General features: G+C 48.3%; 2 protein-coding genes across 2 annotated transcripts; one reads left to right on the plus strand and one right to left on the minus strand.

Moving 5' to 3' along the window:
• Nucleotides 1-491: 491 nt before the first annotated feature.
• On the minus strand, nucleotides 492-15,664 carry LOC135804869 (uncharacterized). The gene is made up of 5 exons (XM_065318844.1): nucleotides 15,595-15,664; nucleotides 10,413-11,547; nucleotides 6,720-6,833; nucleotides 4,130-4,939; nucleotides 492-3,789 (listed from the first exon to the last, which is right to left on the minus strand). The coding sequence occupies exons 1-5, from the start codon at nucleotides 15,662-15,664 to the stop codon at nucleotides 1,383-1,385; spliced, it is 4,536 nt and encodes a 1,511-aa protein (XP_065174916.1). The 3' UTR covers nucleotides 492-1,382.
• A 4,523-nt stretch (nucleotides 15,665-20,187) lies between these two features.
• LOC135828783 (ribonuclease P/MRP protein subunit POP5-like) lies at nucleotides 20,188-25,412 on the plus strand. The gene is made up of 5 exons (XM_065341219.1): nucleotides 20,188-20,324; nucleotides 21,544-21,707; nucleotides 22,047-22,184; nucleotides 23,630-23,713; nucleotides 24,205-25,412. The coding sequence occupies exons 1-5, from the start codon at nucleotides 20,305-20,307 to the stop codon at nucleotides 24,240-24,242; spliced, it is 444 nt and encodes a 147-aa protein (XP_065197291.1). The 5' UTR covers nucleotides 20,188-20,304; the 3' UTR covers nucleotides 24,243-25,412.
• The last annotated feature ends 1,070 nt before the right edge of the window (nucleotides 25,413-26,482 follow it).

Raw genomic sequence — 26,482 nt, forward strand, 5'->3', positions numbered from 1 at the left:
TCCCGTAACGTAAAGGAAATCTGTTCTGCTCTACGTTTGCGGAAAGAAATTGCGTGGAATATTTTTTGAGAATTTGCAGTTCCAAATTTGGCAATTTTCTAACTCTAGAATGGTTTCACACCTGCCACAGGACCTGGCAGGGCAGCCATGTTGCTTCCACTTCTACGGCAACACCTGCATGTTCAGGTCACATGATGCCGGTCGGTCATGTTGGTCCCGCTGTCCACATAACATGATTACTTTCAGCACAAATTTGGTCATATGACAAATATGGGAGACAACTCTATACCGCGGTACCGGTAGATAGAATGGTACCAAGCAGGGCTAGGGAGTAGTAGAATACCATTATTTCACCACTGCATGCCTGATACGAAGCAGATCTGCGCGTGCATATCTTTTCCATGGGCCACAACGTAGAGAACCTCATCTTCGCATAGAAATCTGGACTCAAAACATGTGAAGCCGTAGCCTCTATTAAACTCAGACACATGTTCTCTACGTTCCACGTAGAACAGAACCTCATTATTGCGTTTTGACATTTGAATGTGCAGTCTGACATTTGACAGTGCGTTTTGTTGGCAGAAGCTTGCCAGGTAAAATAAAAGATAATCTGGCAGTTTGCAGTATATCCGGCATAGAGAAGTGGTGATAGACGTACAGGTACAGTCGGCCAGGGTTGTGGCCCGAGTTAACACTAAGCAAGTGAATTGCTGGTGTGTGCGTGTGTGTGTGTGTGCGTGTGTGTGTGCGTGTGTGTTCGTGTGTGTTTGTGTGTGTGCGTGTGCGTGTGTGTGTGTGTGTGTGTGCGTGTTTGTCACTGTGAGTTATCACGTCGAAACGGTAAACGAGCAATGCTGACTTGCCAGTCCAAATGCAGGACAATCTTATTAGTAGTTCATGGTTACAGCGAGTGCGAACGGTGTGTAATTTATCAAGCCACTGTAAATCTATCAGTTCTGATGTGTCAAGGGTGACTCATGATTGTGGTGCTTTAAAACATAGAAACGAAAATGCCAAATAAACAGAAGACAGTTGTTGCATTGATGGATACAATGGCAGGCATAAACGGTTCGTTGACAATTTGATGAAAGTCACGTAGCACAAAGCACACGGTGCAGACAAGGCCAGCTGTGGCAGTGCTACTGCACTGCACGTGGTAAGCATTAACTGTTATTAAACAAGCACTGCAGTCAGTGGTGAATGGTTGCCGTGACCAATCTCTCCCTTTCTCGAAGAATGGCCGCCGCATCATCACACGAGCGTGCATTGATATCCAGTTCCGCTCCTACAAAATGTGCAGTGACAAGCAGAGGATGAGGTCACTGTATGCCACTGACAAGTAGATGGATGCGGTCGGCGTTACAACTGGTTTCATCAACGTGTTAGCTCGCTCTAGACCTAGGCAGTGTTCCCGGTCTAGCTTTGGGTGGCTGACTATCCCTTCCCCTGGGTAATGCCGGTATTTGAGGCTGCTCTTCACCAGGTAGTGGTGGTGGGCCACCAGCACTTCCTCCTCCCCGAGGTGTACTGCGAATGGGAAGCCTTTTGCTGGCCGGCAGAGAAGATGTAGAATGGCCCATGGATTGCGGAGCCTCACTCACCGAAGCGCTCCTTGGGTGCACTCTGTCCGTTCCATTCTCGCCGGGCAATGGCGGAGGAACTGCGCTGATTTCTGGTGTTGTGTGTCGGAGGCGCACTGGTGGTCCGGCTGTCCGTCTCCCTGCAGCAGCAGCAGCAGCAGCGACCGTTGCGGGTCGGCCATCTTCGCTGGGGGGTAATGGTGGTGGTGATGTTGCTGCTCGTGGTCTTCGTCTGGGAGCTGTGGCAAGAAGTGGCTGTTGAAGCCTTGCACTAGGTGCGATCGGTCTTGCTTTAGATTGGGAGCCGTCACTTGCACTAACTTGCAGTGTGGATTGATTGTTGTCAGGATCTGGAGGCAATAGTGGAGCCTTGTTGTCTTCTCCAGGAAGTGGTGGTGGTCCGTGATAGTCCTCCCCGGGCAGAGGTGGAGGACCAGAGGAGGCAGCTGGTAGTAGAGGGGGAGCATTGCAGTCATCTGGTAGAGGAGGTGGAGCATTGGTGTCACAAGGCAGAGGTGGGGGTACTGCTGCATTGCTGAGCCATTGCTGCTGGTGCACTGTGTCACCATCATCCGGTGGAGGTGGAGGCGGTGGAAAGTCTTCTTGTTCAGGTAGCAGTGGTGGCGGTGGTGGTGGCAGCGGCATGCTACTTCCGTCACTATCTTGTTCAGGCAACGGTGGCGGTGAGGACATCACGCGTTCGTGTGGTAGCCTCTCGTCTCCTGGCAGAGGTGGCGGGCCCTTTGGTCTTCGTTGCGACTGAGTGCGAGGCCAACTCTCCTCCTCACCATGCTGGCCATCGGGTGGCAGCGGTGGAGGCACACCAGCAGCAGTGTTATCTGGCAGAGGTGGCGGGCATTCTTCTCCATATTCACCCGATCTGTTTGGTGGTGACATAGATATCGAGGCATTACCCTCACCCGGCAGCGGGGGACTTTGTGTGCTGGGGGACATGGCATCTCCCTCACCAGGCAGTGGCGGTGGAGACTTAAGACCACCAGACGTAGTTTTCCTGCCGGGCATAGTTGAACCACGCGGAGCAGGTTTGGGATACCTGGGGACGGCATTGGGCAAGACAGGGGGATTTCCCCTCTCGGTATGCAGTGCACCACCACCGGACTCGATCCATTCAGTCACATTCATGTACAGGCTCTCGGCATCAAATTCAACGTCATCGTATGGAGTTTCCTCCTCCTCTCCACCTACGTCTTCAGCCACGTTGGTGATAGCTGCCTGATCGGCTGAGTAGTTAACTGGCAGAACACCAGCAGCGGCAGCCTGTTGTTCGCTGGCAAGAGCATGATGTCTGGCTCTTGCCTCTGCCAAGACCAGCTCCCGATTGTCATATCCGCTAGAATTGCGCTCTGCTGAGCCTGTGCTTGACAGAGGTAAGCGCCTGGCTAGCGTAGCTACTTCACCGTCTTGCCGAGTTGTGCTGTAGCCTGGCACAGGCTGCCCATACTGACTTTCAGTTTGATCGAACGGGAGTGGTGTGTCGTACGGCGACGAAAGCTCCCCAGGAACGCTATAGTCACCTTCAAACTCGTCACTGTCATGATGGACATCATCTGCTTCACTATTGCTTCGGTTCGTAGTTCCATATTGGCTGCTTGGCACCGGCTGTGTAATTACTGTCGAGTAACCAGCACTTAATGTCTGCTTCCTGAGGGACGGTCCTCGGATCTTGCAGCGCGCATACGGATCACTGCCATCGTCTTCTTCATCACACTCGGCAAGTGTTTTGCTGAACTCACTGTAAGGATCGATGGCCAGTTGCTCCTCGGCAAAATCTAAGTCATCGTAGATGTCACTGTCATGTCCTGAACGCGTAGCTTCCCCTCGCCTCGCACTGTTGGGCACAATGTAAACACAGTTTCCATCCTCGGTCTCCGCCTCCACGTCTTTATTCATGACGCCCTCCTCGTCGCTGACATCCTCGTAGATCTTGCTGTCGTCATCGTAGCCGTCAGGCTCCCTGGCCTTGCCTTCACCTGTGAACTCTATGTAGTGGTCTTCCGCATCCTTCTCTTGCTGCTGTCTCACCTCGTCCTCTACAGAAGGACGGGGACTGGGCATGGGGCGTGTTGATTCCTGGTTGGGCCCAGACGCTAGGGACCGTGGCAGTGTCCTGTTTTCATATGGCATAGGTCTCTTTTTATTATCACTAGCAGCACTCGGTGACCTTGGCCTTGGTAAAGATCCAGTAAACCTGGAAAATAGAAAAAAACAGCAGCAACAGCAGGAGGATAATCTGAATTAGAACTTTCGTATTTCACACTGGCTATCACAATAAAGTATAATTTACGCATCATGCATCGTGTGCTGTAGTCGGAAAGTTACGTATGTGACCTCATCCATGTTCTTGCGACTGTCGAACGCAAAACACAAGACCGATGGTAGCTCTCCAGAGTTGAAGACAATATCTCAATGATCACCTGCCGCCTGTTGGATGAACCACAGGCATGACCACCTTACAAACATGAGGAAACATGAGTGTACAGTTGTGCCAGTACATGTGGCTATGAGTGAATGGACAAGAGCTCAACTACCTTGCAGGCTTGCTGCCTGGACCGTGCATATTAGCAGGAAGTGTAGCTGAGCCCCAGCTGTTCTTGGGTGCGCTTCTTGGCATCTTGCCCGGAGTGCTAGATGAGCCATACATGGTTGAGGGCGGCTGTGACGGTTGTGAGGTGCTGCTCAGGGAATGAGTGCGTGAGTGGCTATCTGGGGCAGCTGGACTCGTTGCACTGCCATATGTAGCTGAACTCGCTGTACTGCCATAGGTAGCTGTGCTGGCTGCACTGCCATAGGTAGCTGGACTCGCTGCACTGCCATAGGTAGCTGGACTCGCTGTACTGCCATAGGTAGCTGGACTCGCTGCACTGCCATAGGTAGCTGGACTCGCTGCACTGCCATAGGTAGCTGTGCTGGCTGTACTAGCTCCCGCCGCCGTGTTGCCACCACTGCCACCGTACAGAGCCGTCATCTCCGGCGACTGCCGTGTGTTCTCGCTAGCCCTGTAGGTGTTTGGACTCGGTGCGCGGTCGACGGTGGAAGCACCGCTGCTACTACTACTGGACAGTGTTCGGTGGTGCTGTTCGTAGCTGGGACCGCCACGTAACTCCGGGCGCGGCGAGTCAAGGTTCATGCTGGTCAGGGAGTGACTTGGTGGGCTTGTCTCAATATTCCTGGTATTTCCGCCACCAGTATTGCCGGGCATTTGAGGAGGAGCATGCGGACGTCGCATTTCGTATGGAGAACGACGAGGCGGGATAGGCTCTGAGTGGAGAGAAGTAGTCGCAGTAGACGTCTTCCTGCCCGGCCTGTTCTTGGGGTCAGAGCCATTCCGAACAAATTGCCTATGGAAGATATAAAGAGCAGATAGCACACACATACACATACGTGCACGCACGCACGCACACACACACGCACACACACACGCGCACACACACACACACACACAACATCTAGGAGTGAAAGCTCTGGTCACTGTTTGATTCTGGACACCACACTATACATGTACAAAGTGAGATGTAAATTGTGTAAATTGTGTAAACTGTGTAAATTGTGTAAATTGTGTAAATTGTGTAAATTGTGTAAACTGTGTAAACTGTGTAAATTGTGTAAATTGTGTAAATAGTGTAAACTTTTTTTCTTTTTTTTTGTAAATAGTGTAAACTGTGTAAATTGTGTAAATTGTGTAAATTGTGTAAATTGTGTAAATTGTGTAAACTGTGTAAATTGTGTAAATTGTGTAAATTGTGTAAATTGTGTAAATTGTGTAAATTGTGTAAATTGTGTAAACTGTGTAAATTGTGTAAATTGTGTAAATTGTGTAAATTGTGTTGACCCTGGATAGTGCAAGCGTGCAACACTCAAGCCAACCCCAATGACAGTGAAATGATTGTTCCCGGAGAAACTTAGCATCATAGTACAGTAAGAGCGAGACCTTGCCTATCCTCTCCTCGTTAATCCAGTTCTCTCATGATCCAACTGAATCTGCTTGAAGCAGGTTTTCTATAAATGCTTGGGACATTAACTATGATACCGTACAACACGATCAAGGCTATGCCAGTCTGGACAGACTCGCCGCTGATGAATAGCTCTACGCACCCGGGTCCAGAGTGGTATACATACCGTATTTCCGCAAATAAAAGGCCGTCCTCGTATACAACGCCTTCCTCGTATACAAGGCCGGGGCAGGGGGCGATTGAAAAAATAAAAGACCGTCTCCGATTAGAAGACCGGGCCTACTAAATGAGTCTTTGTTCTTGTGTTAAAAATAGAAGACCGTGCTCAAACTGTGGGAAAAAATAGAAGACCGTGCTCAAACTGTGTAGAAGAAAATGGAAGAACGGGGGTAAAACTGTGTGGCGAGAAATAGAAGACCGGGGGTCAAACTGGGTTGAAAGAATAAAAGACCGTCCTCGAATACAAGACCGTCCTCGATTATAAGGCCGGGTTAGGACGAGGTTGAAAAAATAGTAGACCGGCCTACTATTTGTGGAAATACGGTATTCTGTCCGGTGATCGCCCGGTGCGTGAATATTTTCAGGAGACAAGAGGCTGTTTCCCCGTAACTTCAAAGCTACAGGAAAACAGCATCTTGCCTACTGTATTCCTGTAAGTCAACAAATATTCGGCGCATATTTATTTATTTTCGGCTATTGTCAGCCTGGTCATGTTTGGCCGAAATTGGTTGCGGCCGAAATTTTGTTTTGCAACGTTCAGTGTGACGGTGTATACAGGCGGCAGCAGTACAGGCCGAAAAATTGATGCGGCCCAAATGGGTTTTAGTCCTGGGAGGCCGAAATTTGAATGGGCCGAAAATTTGTATACTTACAGCACCATGCACTCTTGTCTCCTGTATTCATGTCTCCTGTGTTCATGTCTCCTGTGTTCATGTCTCCTGTGTTCATGAATACCATACAGTCACATGGTTTGGTCGCTTGTCCTGTTCCCTTGCCTAACTTGCTTGTGGTTGTGGAGACATGTACATATTCTTTTAAAGCAACCTTTTGGTGGCAAATGAAGTGTGACGGTCCACGCGTGGATTGACACCTGTGTCCGTGTAAAGTAGTGGAGAGAGAGAGAGAGAGAGAGAGAGAGAGAGAGAGTTGTCAGTTTGGAATGACTTACACATAACCTCCTTCTTCTACAGTGTTGATGGTACTGGGGTCGAGGCCCAGGGTTTCCGTCAACTGATCTCGCGACACTTTCATGTACGGGCTAATGATGTCTTCCTTGGCGTTGCTGCAGTAGACCAAACGAAATGAAAACAGAGATATTCTCAAGTCGCAGCATGTTTGCTACGTATGTGGTGTCATACTATGTGAGTTCATGCTACACGTGAACTGCATGCACCCGTGTACATATGTGTCCCGGTAGAATGTATAGAATGATACTATCTGCCGGTACATCTTATACAGACAAACTATACTTGAAGCACTTTGACAGTCTCTACCCGTTTTTCTTCATTTTTGGTTTCCCACCCACAGTCAGCACACTGAAGTGATTCCATCACAGCAGTGCTGGTACATAATCATGACAACATTCACACCAGCTCCTACCCCCCACCCCCCACACACCGAACCCATTTCATGTTTCAGCCACCCCTTTGAAAATCACAAGCGTAGCTGTGCACTAAGGTTTGATTACGTCCAGAATGCACAGTTTTGCTTCTATTCTTCAACTTTCTGGGAGAATCACACAACTCCCCTTTTAGTTTTCTCTGCCCTACCAATTGCAAGTTACTTCTGGTCTGGAATGCGCTGCCCATGGCATCCTGAAGCCCATATAATTGGTATGCCGCTCCACTATACATGCACACTATATAACGTACACCTGCACCTGCACCTGCAACAAGACTGTCATGGTATGCCAGTGGAACTTGATCACACCACGTTCTTCAGGTAGAGTTTGCGCACACCGTAGAAGGAAGAGAGAGAAACTGCGTTGCTACTCCGGATCATCCACTCCTTCACACCCAATGTACTGTAAGTATCTCGTACACTATAATGTCATATACAATTGTGGTTATCGCCGCCTCAGCCTTGATGGCTGCCTTCACATGCCTTCACTAGTTGTTATTCTTTTGCTTGGTGGGTTTCTCTCACACTGACCTATCAGCTGGCTGGTGATTGAGCATGGGTAAGAACACTCGGAGTACTATCACAACGACACACAAACTTTCTTTTTCCCGCTTCGACTGGACATAACTGCAAACATTCACTTTCATAGGTTCACCATCGCCTGGTACAGTAGTACATACTAGAACACTGCCCCGCCAACACACTTCTGAAACTGTATACAGCAAAAACTTGAATATCACCATTATGCAGGCTAACCAAACACACAGAAAAGTCATGACAGTTAGGGACTCAAAGGGGTTCACTACTGGCAGCAGGTGCTTAACATCATGATGACTACCATTGTCTAGAGTGCCAGTGAGTGAGCCCGGTACGGGCATGTTTTGGACTGCAACAAACTTAAAATTCCCACTGAGTGTGAGTGACCACATGCAGTGTAGCAATCTATCAGATGAGTGGTGTGCTTGTTTACACTTGTAGCAAGTGCAGCATGCCAGTACTCAGTATCCTGTAAGCTCAGTGCTCACTGAGTGCTCAGTATTGCTTTGCTTGAAAGAAACGTGACATTATCATTTGTGCAGTCATGTGCCATTAGTGTATGGGCTACAGCAGTGGACCAAGACTAGCTTGTGGCAACTCTGAGTTTCAGGAAAGTCGGTTCACTACTGGCAGCAGGTGCTTAGTATCACAACTACTTTCATTGTTTACTGAGATTGTCAGTGCCACTCGGAGTACGCCATGGGCAAGTTTTTGAATGCAACCGTGACAAATTAAAAGCCTCACAAGCGTGAATCGCTACATGCATGGTAGCAAACAATCCGGTGAGGGGTGTGCTTGCCTACACGTGTAGGAATTTCAGTATACGAGTCGTAATACTCAGCATCCTGTACTGAACTCAGTGCTCAGAATCATCAGTGTGCCTTGCCTGAAATAAAGGTGACGTGGACATTGTGCAGTCATGCGCGAGTGCATGCGATGAAACAGTAGAACATTGTGCAGTCATGCACTTGTGCATGCGATGAAACAGTAGGTCAAGCCGGCTAGTTTGTTGCAACTCGGATGTTCACGCCCAAAAATTCAAAATGTAATCATCAGGCAACATATTTGGTATACGAATAGTATTGGTCATGCTGGTACATGTATTCAAGGAAACGGGTGGGGATTTTCTAAACAGTAGTCTACGTGATGTATGAACAGGTGCACTGCGATGCTGCTCATTGCTGGACTGCACATCTCAACATTGCATCTGTCACACGTGTCAGGCCACTTGACGACAAGTAGTAGTCATGCAGGTGTAGTTTCTAATGCTAATAACCCGCAGATCACCACCACGCACGGACATTTGATGCAAAGGAAGATGCTGCAAGGAGCATGATGCTGAATGATTAGGGGCATGAGCACTTCAACAAATTGTGCAGTCGATGTGAGCTAAGACTGCTTGCAGCCTGATTTGTGTTGGTACCCCCACAACTCAGTGCTAGTGCTGGGGTGATCTGGCCATAATCACGTGTGTGTGGATGTGTGTATTGGTGCTGTTGAGGCTCTGTGTAATGAGTGCTGAGTACCATGCCATCATAGCCATATACTGGTAGCTTCTCGACTCCTACCAGACATGAGTCAACTACCAATCTTACAATGATTATGACATATCCACAGCATATCATCAGACGATTTGTTTCTGCTTTCGGCTAAGTGCCGCCAATCGGGGAGGCAACGGGACTTTACCACAACATGAGTATCCCACTGGTGCCAGGCTTAGCAGTATTTACTGTAAGTTGGTTATGCTACTGAGTACTCCGAGTTGTATAACCCTGGGCACATGTAAGTCACCGCCGTGACAAGACTTTCAGTAGTACAACAGGGGCGTAGGAGGGGTTTGGGAAGTGGTACGACTGAAGGCCGTTTTGGAGGGGGTACGGGGGACTTCCCGCGGGAAAATTTTGTAAAAAAAGACACAAAATTCTGCGTTCTGGGAACTTCTGGCACACTTCTGGCACAGTTTATATAGTCATAGAATTATTTCACGGTCAGAAGAGACGTGCATGGACATGCACAGATGCATGGCAGATCTACGAGTACGAGTACGAGCGTAGACCTACGAGTCTAGAAAAAGGTCAAAGTCTGATGATGCGCATATGCATCGATGGATCCTGATTTTTTATTACGGTTTTGCACGTTCCGGACGGACCACACTTTTCGAAAAGTGGTACGGCCATGGTCGTACCAGTCGTAGCGGGTGCTACGCCCCTGTACAAGTTGGTACCCTACATCCTGCAAACCCATGGTCTCATCTGTTCATACCGTTGCAAGACCGGGGGCCATGCACCAGCTGGTTTCTGCCTGTAGTCAAGAGCATTGTGCCATACAGTCAGTGGGTTCGTGGCCATGTAAATCTCCGACCATATGAACTCATATCACCTGAAAAGCCATGTTAGCCTCAAGTACCAATTTGACGATAAAAAGACTCAGTTTTAGGATATCACTTGCTGGTAGTGTGAATAGGCTCAGTGAGAACACTGACACCACACCAGCACACACCATGCCTCAAGACACACATACCCAGCTCCATTCAAGGAGAATACGAACATCACGGCCACGATGACGGGCTTTCTACAACATGATAACATTTGGAAGAATCTATGTGAAACTGTAAGCCATGTTCCTTGTTCTCACTGTGCCCCCCCCCCCCCCCCCCTCCGCTCCTGATCCTCCCACTTATACACATATTATTCTCATGACTTACGCAAACTCCGGATGGGAACTGAGTGACTGCTCAATGTCTCTTGCTTTCTCCATCAGGAGGCTGGCGGCCAGAGCACCGTACTCGCTGTTGTTGCTCTGCCGTGCTTCTTCCTTGACAATGGCCTTGACCGCGTCCAGTTTGATCTCCAGCAGGCGTTCCTGGAAGAGAGTGCGTGCTGTTTGCACACCGGCCAAATAGCACGTCACGTAGAACGGCTGCTCTTGATTGAGCTCGGCTTGCACGGACTTCCATTCCACCTCGAATACGGTGACCCGCTGCCTTAGCAAACTCGTCAGTGCCACCTTGGCGTCGTCAGTTTGCCGTTTCATGGCAAGCTCCGTGTCGGCATACGGCGGTCCACCGCGGAAGGTTCTGCCGCGGCCGCGCGTGGACAGGAGCAGCACCAGTTCGTTGATGTTGATGTTCTTGCTCGCCGACACACACATCACCGGCACTTGCAGCATCTTGCTCAGGTGCTCGTTCTCGCGCTCCATGGTGGCTATCTTGTCCGCGCTCAGCCGGTCACACTTGCTCACGGCTATCACGGCCTTACGCGTGTTACTGCCCAGCGAGCTGCACAGCAGAGCTATCAGCGCACGCTGCCGTTGCTGACTGTTCGACGACGCCGTCGGGTCCATGACCAGAATGTAGTGCGTGGGGCGAAACTCGCCCGGGAAGCTGGCGTGCGGCTGCTGTGTGATGCCCCGTGATGTGCGGGCATGGTTGGAGTAGACTTTCTTCCCCGCCGAGCTCAGCTTCGTCGCCAGCGCCCGGTCGCTGTAGCGTCTGAGGCCTGGTGGAGAGAAGGGTTTGGGGCTAGCCACCTTGCCATCCTTTCCCCCATCCAGTATCTCCGTGTGCTCAACGACCTGCAAATCCACCGTCACACCAGGCAGCCTTCGCTCACCTGTCCCATAGAAGAGGAAATGATCTCCATTGATGATGTTCTGCTGAAATTCGCGATGCGTGTACACGGACGAATGTGCTTCACCCACTGCGTCGTACTGATCAACACCTGGGTTGACGAGACGCGTGCACAGGCACGACTTTCCTACACCTTCCTCACCAGCGTCCCTGCCGGACAGCCCGATCACCACCACGCCGATGGCAACTCGGCGAGCCAGCTTGCTCGGTGCTGCTCAGGTGGCTGAGCGCCGCCAAATAGCGACGACTCAGCCTACGCGGGTTGTGCCACAAAGCTGCAGTCCAAGACTTTGGGTGTGGGTGCACTTCACAGTGCTCTAGGTGTGAACCCGGCTCGTCCGTGCATCCACCGGCTCAGCACAATTGCTTGTGCGGATTTCGGAACATTGGTCAGGAAGGGAAGACGAGGTCTTTACAAGGACCTTCCTCTCATCGAGCAAGGAACTAGCAGTACTACTACGTTTTTCTCGCAACTCCTGCGAACTGGTTGACAATTTCTAGCTCGGTCAGATGCAATAGTCAATACTAGCTTGTAGGTCTACACGGGGGTACGTCAGGGACACCTTTCTGCCGCTGGTTTTCTTAGATTTGGAGTGCTATGACAGAATCATGGCCGGTACTGCTGCCTGCCGAGTGACTATTATTAATGTAGTGAAGGGAGCGAGAGCAGGGACCTAGGGACAGCTGTGTTGACTTCCTTGAGTTTATCCGCCAGGCCTTAGCGTGGCAGCGGACTGTAGGCCGATCCTTGATCGGAACTCTCGTGCTGTTCCGGCGCAGGCAGCCAGTACAGTAAGTCTACCCTTGCTAGTGACTAGTGTTGCTCCGGTGCAGACGCAGTAATGCAGGACCACGATGCCTTTGGTCCGGGTCTGGTGACGCTGCTTGAATGGGTCGCCACTTGCATGCATATGCAATAATGCATAGTCACAGACTCACACAGCTCAGCAGCCAGACTACAGTGCAGTAGTGGCAGGTAGATCTACGCCACTAGCACCAGTCCGGCAGTAGTAGTGGGACATGTGTATCACCATGATCACATGCGCCTGCACTGCTGCAGCCGGAATAAAGTCAATAAATCCCATCACCCAGCATGCCGATGCATCAGGTCAGAACATCCATGAAGCTTGACAAGACCAGAACTGGCAGAAGGCAGAATGATGCAGTGACGCACAAACGAGGTCAATGCAACGACACTATGCAAAACTGAGTCCGAATCGGGACCTTCTCCAGCACCCTGGACATGTGTCCGCGTGTGCTGTGTCGATGTCAGATGCAGATCAGACTCAGTCTCAGGACGACAGGAGTCGGGCGATAAATCCCTCTTCAACGTCGGTTCACGTGACGCACTGTGGCACCAGCACTCAGCAGCAGCTAGCATTGGAAATAATAATTGAGCGATCGTATCTCGCACTTATGTTATGAATATGAGGACACGCATTCCTCAAAATGATAACACGGAAATGGAACGGTGTACCGTTAGCAATTAGGGCTGGGCTTGCGACGCAGGCCACCCGAGTCCCGACCCGAGTAGCCCAGAATATCATGTAGATCTACATGTAGTAGACAAAGACAGTGCAGGGTCATCGCCAGTCAGACATCATCACTGTACTACATGATGTAGTCATACTAGTTATGCCTGGCAGACCTGGACTTCGGAGACAGAGACTAGGAGACAGAGACCCGCTTTGCGTTGCACTGCCTTGGGCCAGGCAACATCTGCGAAACTGCGTAGTACGAGCTCGTACAGATGCAGGGTGAGCCGGACTGTGAGAATGATGGTGCGGATGCAGCCTTTTCTGGGACGGCAGGTATAAAGCTTTTGATTGTGCCTGACTTTTGATGAAAGTGTCACTGGGACATGAGGAACCAGGTGACTGGTCAGGGAGACCAGGAGACTACAATAGTCATTACTATCATTAGTACATACATGTAGATAGATGTGAACAAGTGCAGAACAGCAGTGTCAACTCTCAACTCTCGGCGGAACCTAGCTGTGCTAACCAGGAAAAGCGTGGTGCTCAACTTAGTACAGGGATATATCAGCTTCTAACGTTATTGCCAAAAAGGAATAATTATGCCATCGCCGACGATGCTCTAGCTCTGTCCCGTGTCCAGTTTCCGGGGCACAGACTGATCATGCCATCGCAAAGACGTTTGCCTGAGGCTGCTGTATAAATGTATGTCGCATTCGCGTGTCCGGAGTCGCAGAAGCGAATGTGTGTCCGTTCCCATGTAACGGTTGGAAGCACTTTGCAGCATTGGACCTTGAGGCTTGACGATGGTGATCCAGTGGTATCATGATGGTGAGGTGGAGTTGACGGTGTCCTTGGCAGTGCACGAGACATGACACGGGGAAGTTGCCCTACACAGGGATGTGAACCCGCCAGTCTCCGCATCGGGGGGGGGGGGGGGGGGGGGAGGGGTACAGCTCTCTCGGATCGACCCTACCGAGTGACGAGGATCCATCACTGCAGACAGTGATCAACACACACACATATACGCGCACACACACACACACACACACACACACATACACACGCGCACACACACACACACACACACACACATACACGTGACACAGTCAGACACACACACACACACACTGACACACACACACATACACTGACACACACACACACGCACGCACACACACACACACACACACACACACATGTACACGCCTGCGCACTGTTACTGTGTCGTTTTGTGAGAATGCTCGGATTGTACCTGACCATTGACAAACAAAGTACATGTACTTTTAAAGATAAATAGCTAAAATATCGGCTTGCCATGGGTTGTACATTGTACATGTACATGACTGTATTATAATTATTTAGAAGCATACGTGCATGCAGACAGTGCATTTGGCCACCTTCCTGTGAAAATTGCAGTTCTTGACTTTGAAATTTACTGTTGCATACATACATGTACATGATTGTACATGCAATTGTTACATTGACAGCATGAAACAAGGTGGAGGACACTGTGTTCGAAAACAGTGACCTTACTACAACCTTCCACGGTTGGCAGAACCCCGGTCCTGCGGACCATTTGAACCATAATATGGGTATCGCACCCGGTTCTGACCCTCATTATGCTAGGGGGTTAGGAGACTACTCCTGATGTCGTCTTGTTTTCTTCGCTCTTTTCTATAACTATGAAAACTTCTTTTTCTTTTTCTTTCCAACTTCCGCCCATGGCGTCCTTCTCTCAGCTCGTCAGCTGTAAACAGAAAAAGAAAAAGAAGTTTTTATAGAAGTTAAAAAAGAGCGAAGACAACAAGACGACATCAGGAGTAGTCTCCTAACCCCCTAGCATAACGAGGGTCAGAACCGGGTGCGATACCCATAATGGTTCAAATGGTCCGCAGGGACCGGGGCTCTGCCAACCGCGGAATGTTGTAGTAAGGTCACTGTTTTCGAACACAGTGTCCTCCTCCTTGTTTCATGCTGTCAATCTAACAATTGCGTGAACTACAACAAGGTTTATCTAATACTGGTTTACCAGTTTTGGATTATATCATGATTGTACATGTACATGTACATGTACATGTATGTATGCTAGGCAAACGCTGTCTTGGTAAATAACGTAAATACTATTAAATGAAATCACCTCAGAGAGAATGCACCATAAGTCCGTTAGTGGCATGCAAGCATCGCAATGCCATGTACATGATTGTACATCATTCCGGTCCTTTGCAATTCTGCTGAATAATTACTTCTGGAGTATTTTGGGGCGGTTGGTCAGCAGCACGCTTTCTTTCCCTTTGAGCCTCGCGACCAGCCGTTCTTTCCTGGTAACAATATGGCACTCAAATAACACTTCGGAATGTGGAAAGTATGGAATGGAGAGTAACAACATACTACAGTTTAATTAAATACATGTACACATCGGACTGATAATCAATGCAGGCCTTATCTGGCGGTATTCACTCGGGAGTAGACCCGGGTGCTCAAGTCAACGTCCAACCACCTTTGACAGAACATCTTTGCTGAACTAGAAATTACGCACACGAGCGATAATCGCTAAGTCAGAAACCTTTTTTGTGGATGGAGTCTATCTTATCTAATTCTTGTCAAGATTTTGGTTTTTGTATGCCAGGCACGATTGAACCAAGCCTACGATCTGATCTGTTTCCATCAAGTCTCGATTTTTCGTATCAAAATGTTGTTGTCGGTGAGGGTACTACTAACTAGACAGCGCCTGGAGTCGACTCGAAATTCACCATTCCTTCTGGTAGCCCCCAACGCCTAACCCTCAGCAAGCACGACCACGATCAATGCACTGAAACGACACGTTCGGTGTGTGCCGCCACCAGCTTTCATTGCCAAAAGGTGGTACATGTGGCATGCGAGCTGCTTTTGTCCTCTTCAGGAGAAGCAGGTGTGTTGTGAAAACCGCCGGAAATAGTGCATCGCTGAAATGCTAGAACCAAAATGCACATTGTAAGATAGCCTATACGGGTTTGGGGCGTACGGCGAATTGAACGATATGACAGCTGCCTGGGCACATCCTACTCCAGGCCACCAAGCAAAGGACGCATGCTTATCAATCTGGAGGAGAATGCGAAACACCGGAGGGAAGCTTCCCACGACTTCCTCCGACCATGCAGCTTAATGCCTTTAAAATGGAGTTGACATAATGGGAAGCTTCCCGGTCCTGACTGATCGCCATCCTTCAACAAAGTTGATCGCTTACGCTGACACCGCGACAGGCAGAAGTGGAGAAACAACTTGCTTAGCGGTGACGTGGCGGACGTACCTTCTTGTGTAGCAAGTACATCTGTAGGGTGCTATTGCTGGTTTTGATGAATTGGAACTCATGTGCGATGTACACTTTGACTATTACCCCCCCCCCCCCCCCCCCCCCCAGGAATGCGAGCCTGACAATCATCTGATCCAGCAATGAGAGTTTTCATGAAGTTCAGAGTGGCAAAGAACTGCGGTCAATCGCAAGGCCAACCTCATCACAATACCGAAAGGAGTACATACTCTTATAGACAGAGTATAGAACTGTCAGCAAGCTCAGCGGAGGACGTTCAGGTTCGTTGTAACTCCGAGTTTCACGCCGCGAGGCAATCGTCAGATATCTGAAGTGGTCTGAATTGCTTTGCGAGTTACAACGAACCCGAACGTCCTCCGCTGAGTCTGCTAATACGTAGTTCTATTCTCTGCCTATGATATTCAGCACTCTTGGAAGCTGAGGGACCAACGGATTAGTCACCCCTAACTGAACAGGTATTACCTACTGAGTCATGACTCGTGTACACAATGTGTTTGCCTCGTATTGCATGTGAATGGGGTACGGTGTTGGCGGAATGGTTATTTTTAAAAAGTGTTGGCCTTCAAAACATGCGGTTTCGGGTTCGATTTCAATTTGAGCGAAGATCATTTCCCGACATCCCAGGAGTCCCAGCTTTTGAGTGGGGAGGCAAGAAGGCGATTGAGGAGAGTAGATGAGCACTGCAGTCATATGTCGAGCTGAATGAAAAAAGAGACCTCTTCCCACACCTCCTGCCCCACCACCAGAATTTACTATGGGCTGTCTTTCCTTTTGTCTACTAACTACTTCAGAAGTACAATGTAGTTACTACAGTGTAGTTAGTATGCAGGTACTGTACATGTATAAGAGGGGTGAGGTGTCCTCCAACATCGTAGGTCAGTAGTGGGCGTTGGCGAACAGACATACTTTTTGTTTCCCCTGGCACTGCACCAACTGTCCAATGAACTTGATGATTGTTGCTCTTACAAGCGAAAGCAAATGAGTTTTGACTGTGCAGTGCTAGGGAAGAACTGTCTGCTCGCCAGCATTTCCCACTCATCTTTCACCTACCAATAGTACCATTGGAGTACTAGAAAGATTTGGGATTGCTCAAAAATCTAATGATAATTATGAGGGTGTCGAGAAACATATGGCTGCCGATGTTTCGCATACATGTACATGGTTTATTTATTTATTTATTTTTTTTACAAAAAAACACACACCATTTGACGGCACAAAGCAGCAAGGCAGCGATGAGACATATGGAATGGCAGGAGTCACAGTGGGGGAGAGGCAGGGGCAGCTTGACCGACCATAGGGTCTCGGCTTCATTGCAACCCAAGCGCTCCACAAAAACAAAAGATTACGGAAAATACGCAGGGGGGGGGGGGGGGTAGATAACTGGGGATTACGGGGAAAAGTATGCACAATAAAAGGTTATGAGAGAGTCAACGAAGTGAATGGAGGAGGGAACAGAGTTAGAGCTTTTATTCGTCTTTTTTCTTTGATTCATAGCCTGTCCCTTGCCCACGTACACGTACATGTACATGTACGTGTACGTGGCTTTTATCAGTAAGATACACTGTACATGTAGTGTACATTGTACATGTAAATGTACAGTCACGTACACGTACATGCGTGTGTACAATTGACTCATGTACACGTAAGCTCCCGGGATCTTTACTCTTGCCACGACATGGTTAAAAATGCATGTACACTGTATACATGTACATGTACATACATGTATACTCGAACTCTCGAAGTTACATGACTGTACTTGTAGATAAACTAAATTATCATTTCCGGACAACCATGCTAGCTGTTTCGGGATTACTACTATACTAGGTACATGACTATACTGTCTACAAAGTACCTCCCCCCCCCCCCCCCCTCCTCCCCATTTACCAAGAATAGATACACGTACACAACGTGCAATTATGGTGCGGGCTATGAGGGTTTCTTCAACTGACTTCACTGGTAACGGTGATACCGCGTACCGGTAGGCGAATGTTACCTTGTAAGTTTTCAGGAAGCAATCCTCGTTGAGTTTTCACTTTCCGTAATCATACAAGTAGCGTGCTCCACTGCTCGAATATCAAGAGCAGGTGGTTGATGATCGTGACTACGTGAAACTCGGAGTTGTAACACAGCTTCCTCCCCCCCCCCCCCCTCTCTCTCTCTCTCTCTCTCTCTCTCTCTTTCTCTCTCTCTCTCTCTCTCTTGTATAGTTTTCATTTTCAGTGGAAATCATGATTTTGGTGCCAATTTGTACATTATCCTGGACATAATGAGGTGCTAATGTGAGCCATCGATACCATGTACACTGCGTCTACCGGACTCGTACAACTACCAGTCACCGCTAGCCTAACAGTTACAATGTAGTTACCTCTTATTAATACCAAGAGTACGGGGGGTTATGTACTCTTGTTAATACAAGACACAAATGTAGTGATTACAGAGAAACAGTTATTGTTCTGACAGGGAAGCCTTCCCTCCTCTTTCTCACCTCCATGGACATCATTCCAATACCTGATTTGGAGAGTTCTTTTTTTAAAGCATGCATTGCTCTCCTCGCCTTCCCAGTTTGTGTTTCACCTTCCAAGTCTGGCATTGTAGAACAGCTGCCCTTTATTTATTTTTGCTGAAGTAACAATCTGATCATGCATGAACACCATAGGCTTAGGAATACACTTAGTGACCGGGGTGATTGTATAACACGGCATATTAACAAGGCCGTTATACAGTGTAATTGTATCCATGCACAGTGTACTTGCTTTCTGACAGCATGAAGTATGATTATCCTGGACGGTTGGAGGTCCACCGGACCGTTCAGCTCAGGTACGGTGCACTGGAAGCTACATATTGTACAAGTTGTAGTTTCCTGTTGGCTGCAACCCGGGGTTATCATGGTTATGAAGTCTTGGTGATATCCATTGACGAATCCAATAGGAACTCAGATGGTGAGCCAAGGAAATACTAAAGTGAAAACATGGAAACAGTGGAGCACAAGTTAGTTACATGTATGTGCTAGAGTCCACCAACTAGACCAGATTTTGAACAGTCAGACGTAGACAATTTAGCACTGGCCAGGCTGACAAGGAGTACTGAGGCATTCCATGGCATGAAAGTGAGCTTGAGCATTGCTCGATAGCGCTAACCAACGGCCTTCCAACTTACTTGGAAGGTTCGTGGATATTAGTGATAATTCCACAGAGGCCGGTGAGCGTCATCGATTCATCGAGCCGAACACAAGCTACATTCCCAGGCTTCAGCTTCCCATTTATTTCTTATCCTTGATAAAATTGAGCCTCACAAGTTGGGTGGTTATTGTGAACTTGTTGCGTGGTTAGACCGCCGCATTGTCCAATGGTCTTACCGTCCCGTTATAGTACAATTACTACAAAGCCAGCATTCCATGGAGCATGGGAATTCCGGAATGTAGCTTGTGTTCAGCTCGTTGCCGCTTATTTTGTTAAACTTAGTATTCAGTTCAATGCCTGTGAGCAAACATCAGTGTAGTATTTTGGTGAGACGGCGAGGAGACAACAATTTTATGACAGCAATCAAAAGGACAAGCTGAATCGACATATTGAAGAGCAGGAATGGTGAAGAGATCCATACTTATAGTTCTCTTCACCATTCCTTCTTACTTTTCATCGTTGTTATTACACTTAGTTTCCACACTGTTTTGATACTGCACGAATGAAGTTTCCATGTCGATTCCGCTTTACTTGTCCTATTGAGTGCGGTCGCAGTACATTTATTTGGTACTAAATATTATTGTCGACTCCCTGTTGTACTCTCTACAAACTCGGCGATGAACAAACTTTTCCGACAGCGAGTTGACATCCGTATCCACTGTACTGGCGAGAGAAGTTTGTGTAATACCGACCGTGCGTGAAGGTGGAGCCTGGACTGGCGCATGGCTGGAGGCATGGAGGAAGATCTCCCAAACACTACACTGACTGTGGTCTACAGCCTTGTACAGGATCTACGGGAGGGCCTCGAGTTGTGACGTCATCAACGCAAAAAAGAGGTTTCCTGCATGTGATAAACATGATCTGAGCTAGCGCTATAGCGCATAGCTGGGCCGGTTTTCACAGTTTTCAAAATATAAATTATTAATTATTCATTTGCTGAAAGCGGAGCTCAGTAGCCAAATTATCAGCACTCGGAGAGTAGTGTTGTTCGTGGATGATCCGAAATGGTTCGACTGAAGCACAGGTAAGGAACAGTAGGGGATTTTGAATGTGCGTGCGAGACGAGTGAAACATTTACAGAAAAACGAAACATAATACTTTCTTTTACTTTTCAACTCCCTCAAACTACCATAATGAATTCATCCATTGATTCATATTAATTTTTATTTGAAGCCCCCCGATAGTAGATGGATCCTGATTCGATATTTTACTGGGGCGGTGGGTATGAAATGAAGAGAGGGAGGTGAAAAGGAGATAACAAGGAAGCACACGGCTAATGAGAGATCAAGCGACGACAACAGACTACTAAAAAAACTTTTTTTGATGCATTGATAGCATTAGGCAATATGGCGTACATCACAACAGCCTCTCCATTTATCACACACAGAGTGGTCTGTTCACTGCAAGAACTTCAACATTCACCAAATTTCCTGGCAGAGCCCCTCATCAGGCTGAAACACTGAAAGCTAGTTGTTGGGAATATAGTGTAGTGCCCTGATCACTCCGCATATGTCACAGTTTGAGCACAGACGTACCGCATGTGTAGTGTAGCCTTTGGATTCCTTGAAATTGCCACATCGCGGCGCAATAGAAAGACAATGGCGATTCGTAGGTTATGCCATAGAACAATTTGTTTGCTTGGGACATGTAGTCAGTTAGTCAGTGGCAGATCTACATGTGCTACTTTAGGTGTGGGGCTGCCAGAGCCAATTTGACCTGGATGATTGTGTATTCATAGCAAGTGTGCTCACATTCGAGCTTCCGTAAGGTACATGTCCTTATAACGGGTCGGTCAAATGACACCCGCATGAATTCAATCCCTGAGATTTCTGAACGGTTGGGTTGTCCCACACAAACATGTTCTTGTACGGCCTTGAAGTCCATGCACGCACTATTAGCATGGAAGCAGCTTTTAGAATGGTCCCAGGATCGTAGTACTGTGTACAGAATCAGCACAAGAGGCATGCTTGACACACAGGGTGCCTCCTTTTGCTCCCACCAATGTGTCTTGTACATCATATTCAATCAATCGTTTGTTGTCTGAGGATTGGTGGATAGCCATGAAACTCTGAGTGTCAACATACACTTCAGCCTAGTTCCCTTGATAGCTTGTGTCATGTTGGGATGTGGTGTTTTACTCCGCTCTTCCACTTCATGTGTGTATGATCTGTGTGTGTGTGGTTGTACAATCATGTGTGTGTACGTGTGTGTGTGTACGTGTGTGTGTGTACGTGTACATGTAGGTATGCAACCGTGGAGCTGAGCTACAGCGGCGACAGTGACAGTGGTGGTGGCCGCCAGCACGACGAACAGCTGAGCAGCAAGCGCATGGTGGAGGAGCTGCGCAAGGCAGTGCAATGTCTTCACGGTGATTATGGTCTGGGATGCGTCTTGAGATCCCTGCATGGTATGCTCTATACTGTAGTGTGTAGTACTTGTATTGAATAATCATGGTGTGCTCTATGCCAGCGTGTACTGCACTAATAGTGTGTAATGCTTGTATTGAATAATCATGGTGTGCTCTATGCCAGCGTGTACTCTAATACTAATAGTGTGTAGCACTTGTATTGAATGATGACAGCCGCCGCCAGTAAATGTCTTCTTTGTGTCAAGGCATGCTTGTTGTCCGTAGCAAGATTGTTATGTTTCTTGTGTACTGTTCCCCAATGCTGGGCAGTTTCAAAAGCTGACACTCATCAGCGCTGTTTGATGCGGGTTCCTCTTGTCGTGTTGCACTCCCTTGCAGTGAAATACCTGAATGTACAAACAAACATTGCCATAATCCGTATTTCTCGCGGCTACTACAAGCTCCTGCTCTCTGCTCTTCCGTTGATGAAGAAACTCCGGGATATTGAGTGCAGCATCAAGGTGTTACATCTGGGAGGTATGGTTCTCTTTGTCTGCTCCCTCCCTCCCCCCTCCCCTCTCTCTCTCTCTCACTCTCTCTCTCTCTCTCTCTCTCTTTCCCCTGTGCTCCCCCTCCACCTTTACTCACAAGAATAGCTTGTTGCGTGTCACCGCGGGGGGGGGGGGGGGGGGTGTGTCACAGACGGTACGACCATGGTCATACCACCTTTTGTCCGAGGTAGTCCACCCTATTCATCTAAATCACAGCTTGATTGAGATGCCCTGGGAGCTGCTCTGGTGAAACCAACTTTTAAACTTTAAAGGGGAAGTTTCCCCTGACACCCTCTGAAGTATGGCTCCCTTTGGTCGAACCACTTCGTATCACCCTGTGACATCCCAGGTGTGCGTGTTAGTGTGTGTGTTAGTGTGTGTGTGTGTGTGTGTGTGTGTGTGTGTGTGTGTGTGGTGTGTGTGTGTGTGTGTGTGTGTGTGTGTGTGTGTGTGTGTATGTGTGTGTGTCCCATATGGTTCAGTGGTATGTGCAGCGATTTCCAATCGACAGGTCGCGGGTTCGATTCCCGACGATTATGGTCACACACGTCTTTCTTCTCTTTCTCAGACTCTTCCTGACTTTTCTTTCATTCTTCTGGGTGGTTACCAACAGCCAGTGCATGCCGGAGTATGTGGTGTGATGTGTGTGCGGGAAAAAAAGACCAAAAAGTAGGGATTCACTGGCCAGGAAAAGCCCCTTCATATCTGTGTGGCGTAGACCAGGCTGAATAGTGGCGGCCAATTCTTCAGCCTTGCAAGCTGTTGAATGGTGCAATCCCAGCACAAGTTGCTATGGCTTCTGCTGTAGCATCGCTATCATCGCCTCCGGCGATGGGCGTCCAATGGTGTGTGTGTGTGTGTGTGTGTGTGTGTGTGTGTGTGTGTGTGTGTGTGTGTGTGTGTGTGTGTGTCCCATATGGTGCAGTGGTATGTGCAGCGATTTCCAATCGACAGGTTGCGGGTTCGATTCCCGACGATTATGGTCACACACGCCTTTCTTCTCTTTCTCAGACTCTTCCTGACTTTTCTTTCATTCTCCTGGGTGGTTACCAACAGCCAGTGCATGCCGGAGTATGTGGTGTGATGTGTGTGCGGGAAAAAAAAGAGACCAAAAAGTAGGGATTCACTGGCCAGAAAAAGCCACTTCATAGCTGTGTGGTGTAGACCAGGCTGAATAGTGGCGGCCAATTCTTCAATCTTGCAAGCTGTTGAATGGTGCAATCCCAGCACAAGTTGCTATGGCTTCTGCTGTAGCATCGCTATCATCGCCTCCGGCGATGGGCGTCCAATGGTGTGTGTGTGTGTGTGTGTGTGTGTGTGTGTGTGTGTGTGTGTGTGTGTGTGTGTGTGTGTGTGTGTGTGTGTGTGTGTGTGTGTGTGTGTGTCAAAGTGACTAACCCTTAATCCGTAATGTCTTGCTTTTTCTTGCAGGTACTATTCGTAGCTGCCAGCGCTTTCTCATTGCTCACAATCGCAAATACCTTCAGGAATGCTTGAAAACAGCGACTACACCTGGTATGATAGCCATTGCACTTGAATATGTACGTGTGTGTGTGCGTGCGTGCGTGTGTAAGTGTGTGAGTGCGTGTGTGAGAGAGAGAGAGAGAGAGAGAGAGAGAGACGTTTTGACAACAACCCGCCATGCATCCAGTACACCATTTGAAAGGTGCTGCAGGTTGCGTTCGGATACGTGTACTTGATGTTCGGATAATCGTATGTGCACATATTGGAATCTTTCAGATGCGATTCTACTTGAATTTTCATGCTCTGAACATTGATGTCCACTCTCCGGTGTGGAAACTGTTGTCAGGTAATCAGGTGATGGAGAGAAATCTGTTTGGAGTTTTCGTTTTTGTTAGCCATGCTGTGTAAACAGTGAGAAACTTGGCCAAGTGGATACGAGAAGCTGCCTGCTGGTTGTGCTGGAGAATATAGGACAAGCTAGCAGTGCGTTAGTGTAACTTGTGGTCGGTTATGCCCTTCTTTTTTCCCTTTTTGTTTTGCAGTTGAACGTGCAGAGTTGATGGATCTGATTGCTGCGTAGTACCTCACCTCACTCTGGGCTCAGAGACGTGAATCTGTACCCAGTCAATGACTCCAATCAACTGCCGTATCGAAAGGCTGGGAGTGCCCGTGAAGCACAAGTCGAATGTGGTGAGACTCACCCAATGGCTAGCAAGTATAAAAAAGGCAGGCCCTTGCAGAGTTGGTTGGAATTGCCCTGCTTGCTGACAATCAATGGGCAATCTTGAGCAGGCTATGCATCCTACATGGCTAGGCCTCACTACCGGCTCTGGATGAGTTTGAGAATGAGTGGCGGCGATGCAGCTGAACTCATCACTGCTAAGTGCTGCGGGCATGTGATGAACTCCCGTTTGTCGGTGCTGAACTCCTGTGTGCCGACACTGTATGAATGTGCCACCTGCCGCCGGCCGGGATTCGCCTTGAAGTAGGCGTACGGGAGACATGATGCAGCCATGTACAAGAAGTGTATGTGGATTGTCACCGCTGTTGTGTTGTTGTTTCGGTGAGCAGGGACCGTGTGTTGTTACTGCTATCCATCATTGACTGCAGCAGACAGTGTAGCAGTGTATCAGTGCACAACTCACCATGACCGTGATCACTGGCTCTGTGCACCACCGAATTGCTTGAAGCCATGCCATACATGACCGTGCACACTGTATCTCAGTGCTTTTGCCGAATTATCTGTATTAGCAAACAATATCATGGTTCTCAGCCGAACGTTGACTGGACATTTTATTGAGTTTATAAATGGCTATCTTACGGAAGTTCCGGTGAATCCCATCATGGAAGCCGACATTTACGCAGATGACGAATTATAGAGTGATGAAAACGGGATTGCAGCAGGTTTTTTTAAATACAGCTATGGGCAGTATCTAAGGCGCACCCATGACTATACTTATTATACTATAACATTGGACCGACCTCTCTTGCATGTGTGGCTATAATAGTTATTCTCTGCAAATTACTTAGTTACAGGGTCACCCTTTTCTTCTATGAAATACTTGTGCATTGCTGTAACTTTTAGCTACGGTTTACCCGCTTTTTGTTTGTTTTCACTGCTCCCCTCCACCATCACGAACAACACCAACAACAACAAACAACGACAACAACAAACAACAACAGCAGCAGCAGCAACGACAACCACATCACTGGTCACTGTAACTGGATGACAATTTTCATTTCCATTCAACCCTGCTGTTCCCACCTATACTAGAGAATGTGTGCAAAATGGACAGTGCAGCTGAATGAAATCCGATCATGTGAGTCAATGACTCAATGTCATGCCGCGTGCTCTGCACTGTGCAGCCCAGATCTGTAGCACTACGTTAGTAGTATTAGTAGTGAGTTACTTTGTAGTGCAGGACGGACACAAACTTGACTCATGCGATCGGATTTCAATACAATCATGCATTTCACTACATTGCTGAAATGCTCGGTGTGTGTGGGTGTATGTGTGTGCCAATGATCAGACCCTGCTGCTGCTCTCTCTCTCGTGCCCCCCCCCCCCCCCCCCCCTCTCCATATCTCTCTTCCTCTCAGTCTGTCATCATAGCTCAGTCTCTGACTCGTGTCTGACTGAAGCCAGTGAAGCTCTGTCTCCTTTTGTAGTCCCTTGTATCCATGGATACCCACCATAGAAACAAGGGCAGTTTTTCCCCATGCTAATTGCTAGTTATGCCTGTATCATGAATAACCAGCATCAGTATTATGAATCGCTGGCATATCGGACCGGGATGGTCACCAAGCACGGCTGTTAGCTGCACTTGGATCGCGGCAACTTAGTTTTCTGCACGTGAACCATGAAAAATCAATGCATGCTCATGCATTGTTCATGCATAAGCAGTCAGCTGGCCTGCTCGCCCACGCATTTGACAGGTAACAATTCCATCAAATTTGAGATATCGCTTCGTTCTAAGTCTCAAAACAGTTCTAAAGTCACCAAACCACGCTGGTAATCGATGGCTATTCAATGTTAACATCTTCAGGAAGACTTCAGCCGTTTCCCGAGAGTTTGGGCATCGTTGCCGTTATTTTTCACTGTGTTCTTCTTCCTCCTGTCTGGAGCTGCAATTGCATCCTGGAATTATTTGAAAGGTATTTCGTGCGGGCTGTGGGGGGTTCCAACAGGCATAAACTGACATCGCTATAGGATAACTGGTAACTTTCACCCTTCAAGGAGGTAGAGCAATGAGAATTTTTTTGTGGCGGTCGTCCAATTTTTGTGGCGGTCGTGGCTGTATTTGTGCACTTCCAAGGCTT

The sequence above is a fragment of the Sycon ciliatum genome, chromosome 1 (genome assembly GCF_964019385.1).
Source record: "Sycon ciliatum chromosome 1, ocSycCili1.1, whole genome shotgun sequence".
NCBI lineage: Eukaryota > Metazoa > Porifera > Calcarea > Leucosolenida > Sycettidae > Sycon > Sycon ciliatum.

What these genes read in the sequence shown, in the direction of transcription:
- LOC135804869 (XM_065318844.1), bottom strand. Translation starts at nt 15,664, where the DNA reads ATGAAAGCTGGTGGCGGCACACACCGAACGTGTCGTTTCAGTGCATTG. An exon ending in CGTGGTCGTGCTTGCTGAGG is followed by an intron (nt 11,548 to 15,594) that starts GTTAGGCGTTGG and finishes CCACCTGAGCAG; the next exon opens with CACCGAGCAAGCTGGCTCGC. An exon ending in AGTTCCCATCCGGAGTTTGC is followed by an intron (nt 6,834 to 10,412) that starts GTAAGTCATGAG and finishes GGTCTACTGCAG; the next exon opens with CAACGCCAAGGAAGACATCA.
- LOC135828783 (XM_065341219.1), top strand. Translation starts at nt 20,305, where the DNA reads ATGGTTCGACTGAAGCACAG. An exon ending in ATGGTTCGACTGAAGCACAG is followed by an intron (nt 20,325 to 21,543) that starts GTAAGGAACAGT and finishes GTGTACATGTAG; the next exon opens with GTATGCAACCGTGGAGCTGA. An exon ending in GAAAACAGCGACTACACCTG is followed by an intron (nt 23,714 to 24,204) that starts GTATGATAGCCA and finishes TTTGTTTTGCAG; the next exon opens with TTGAACGTGCAGAGTTGATG.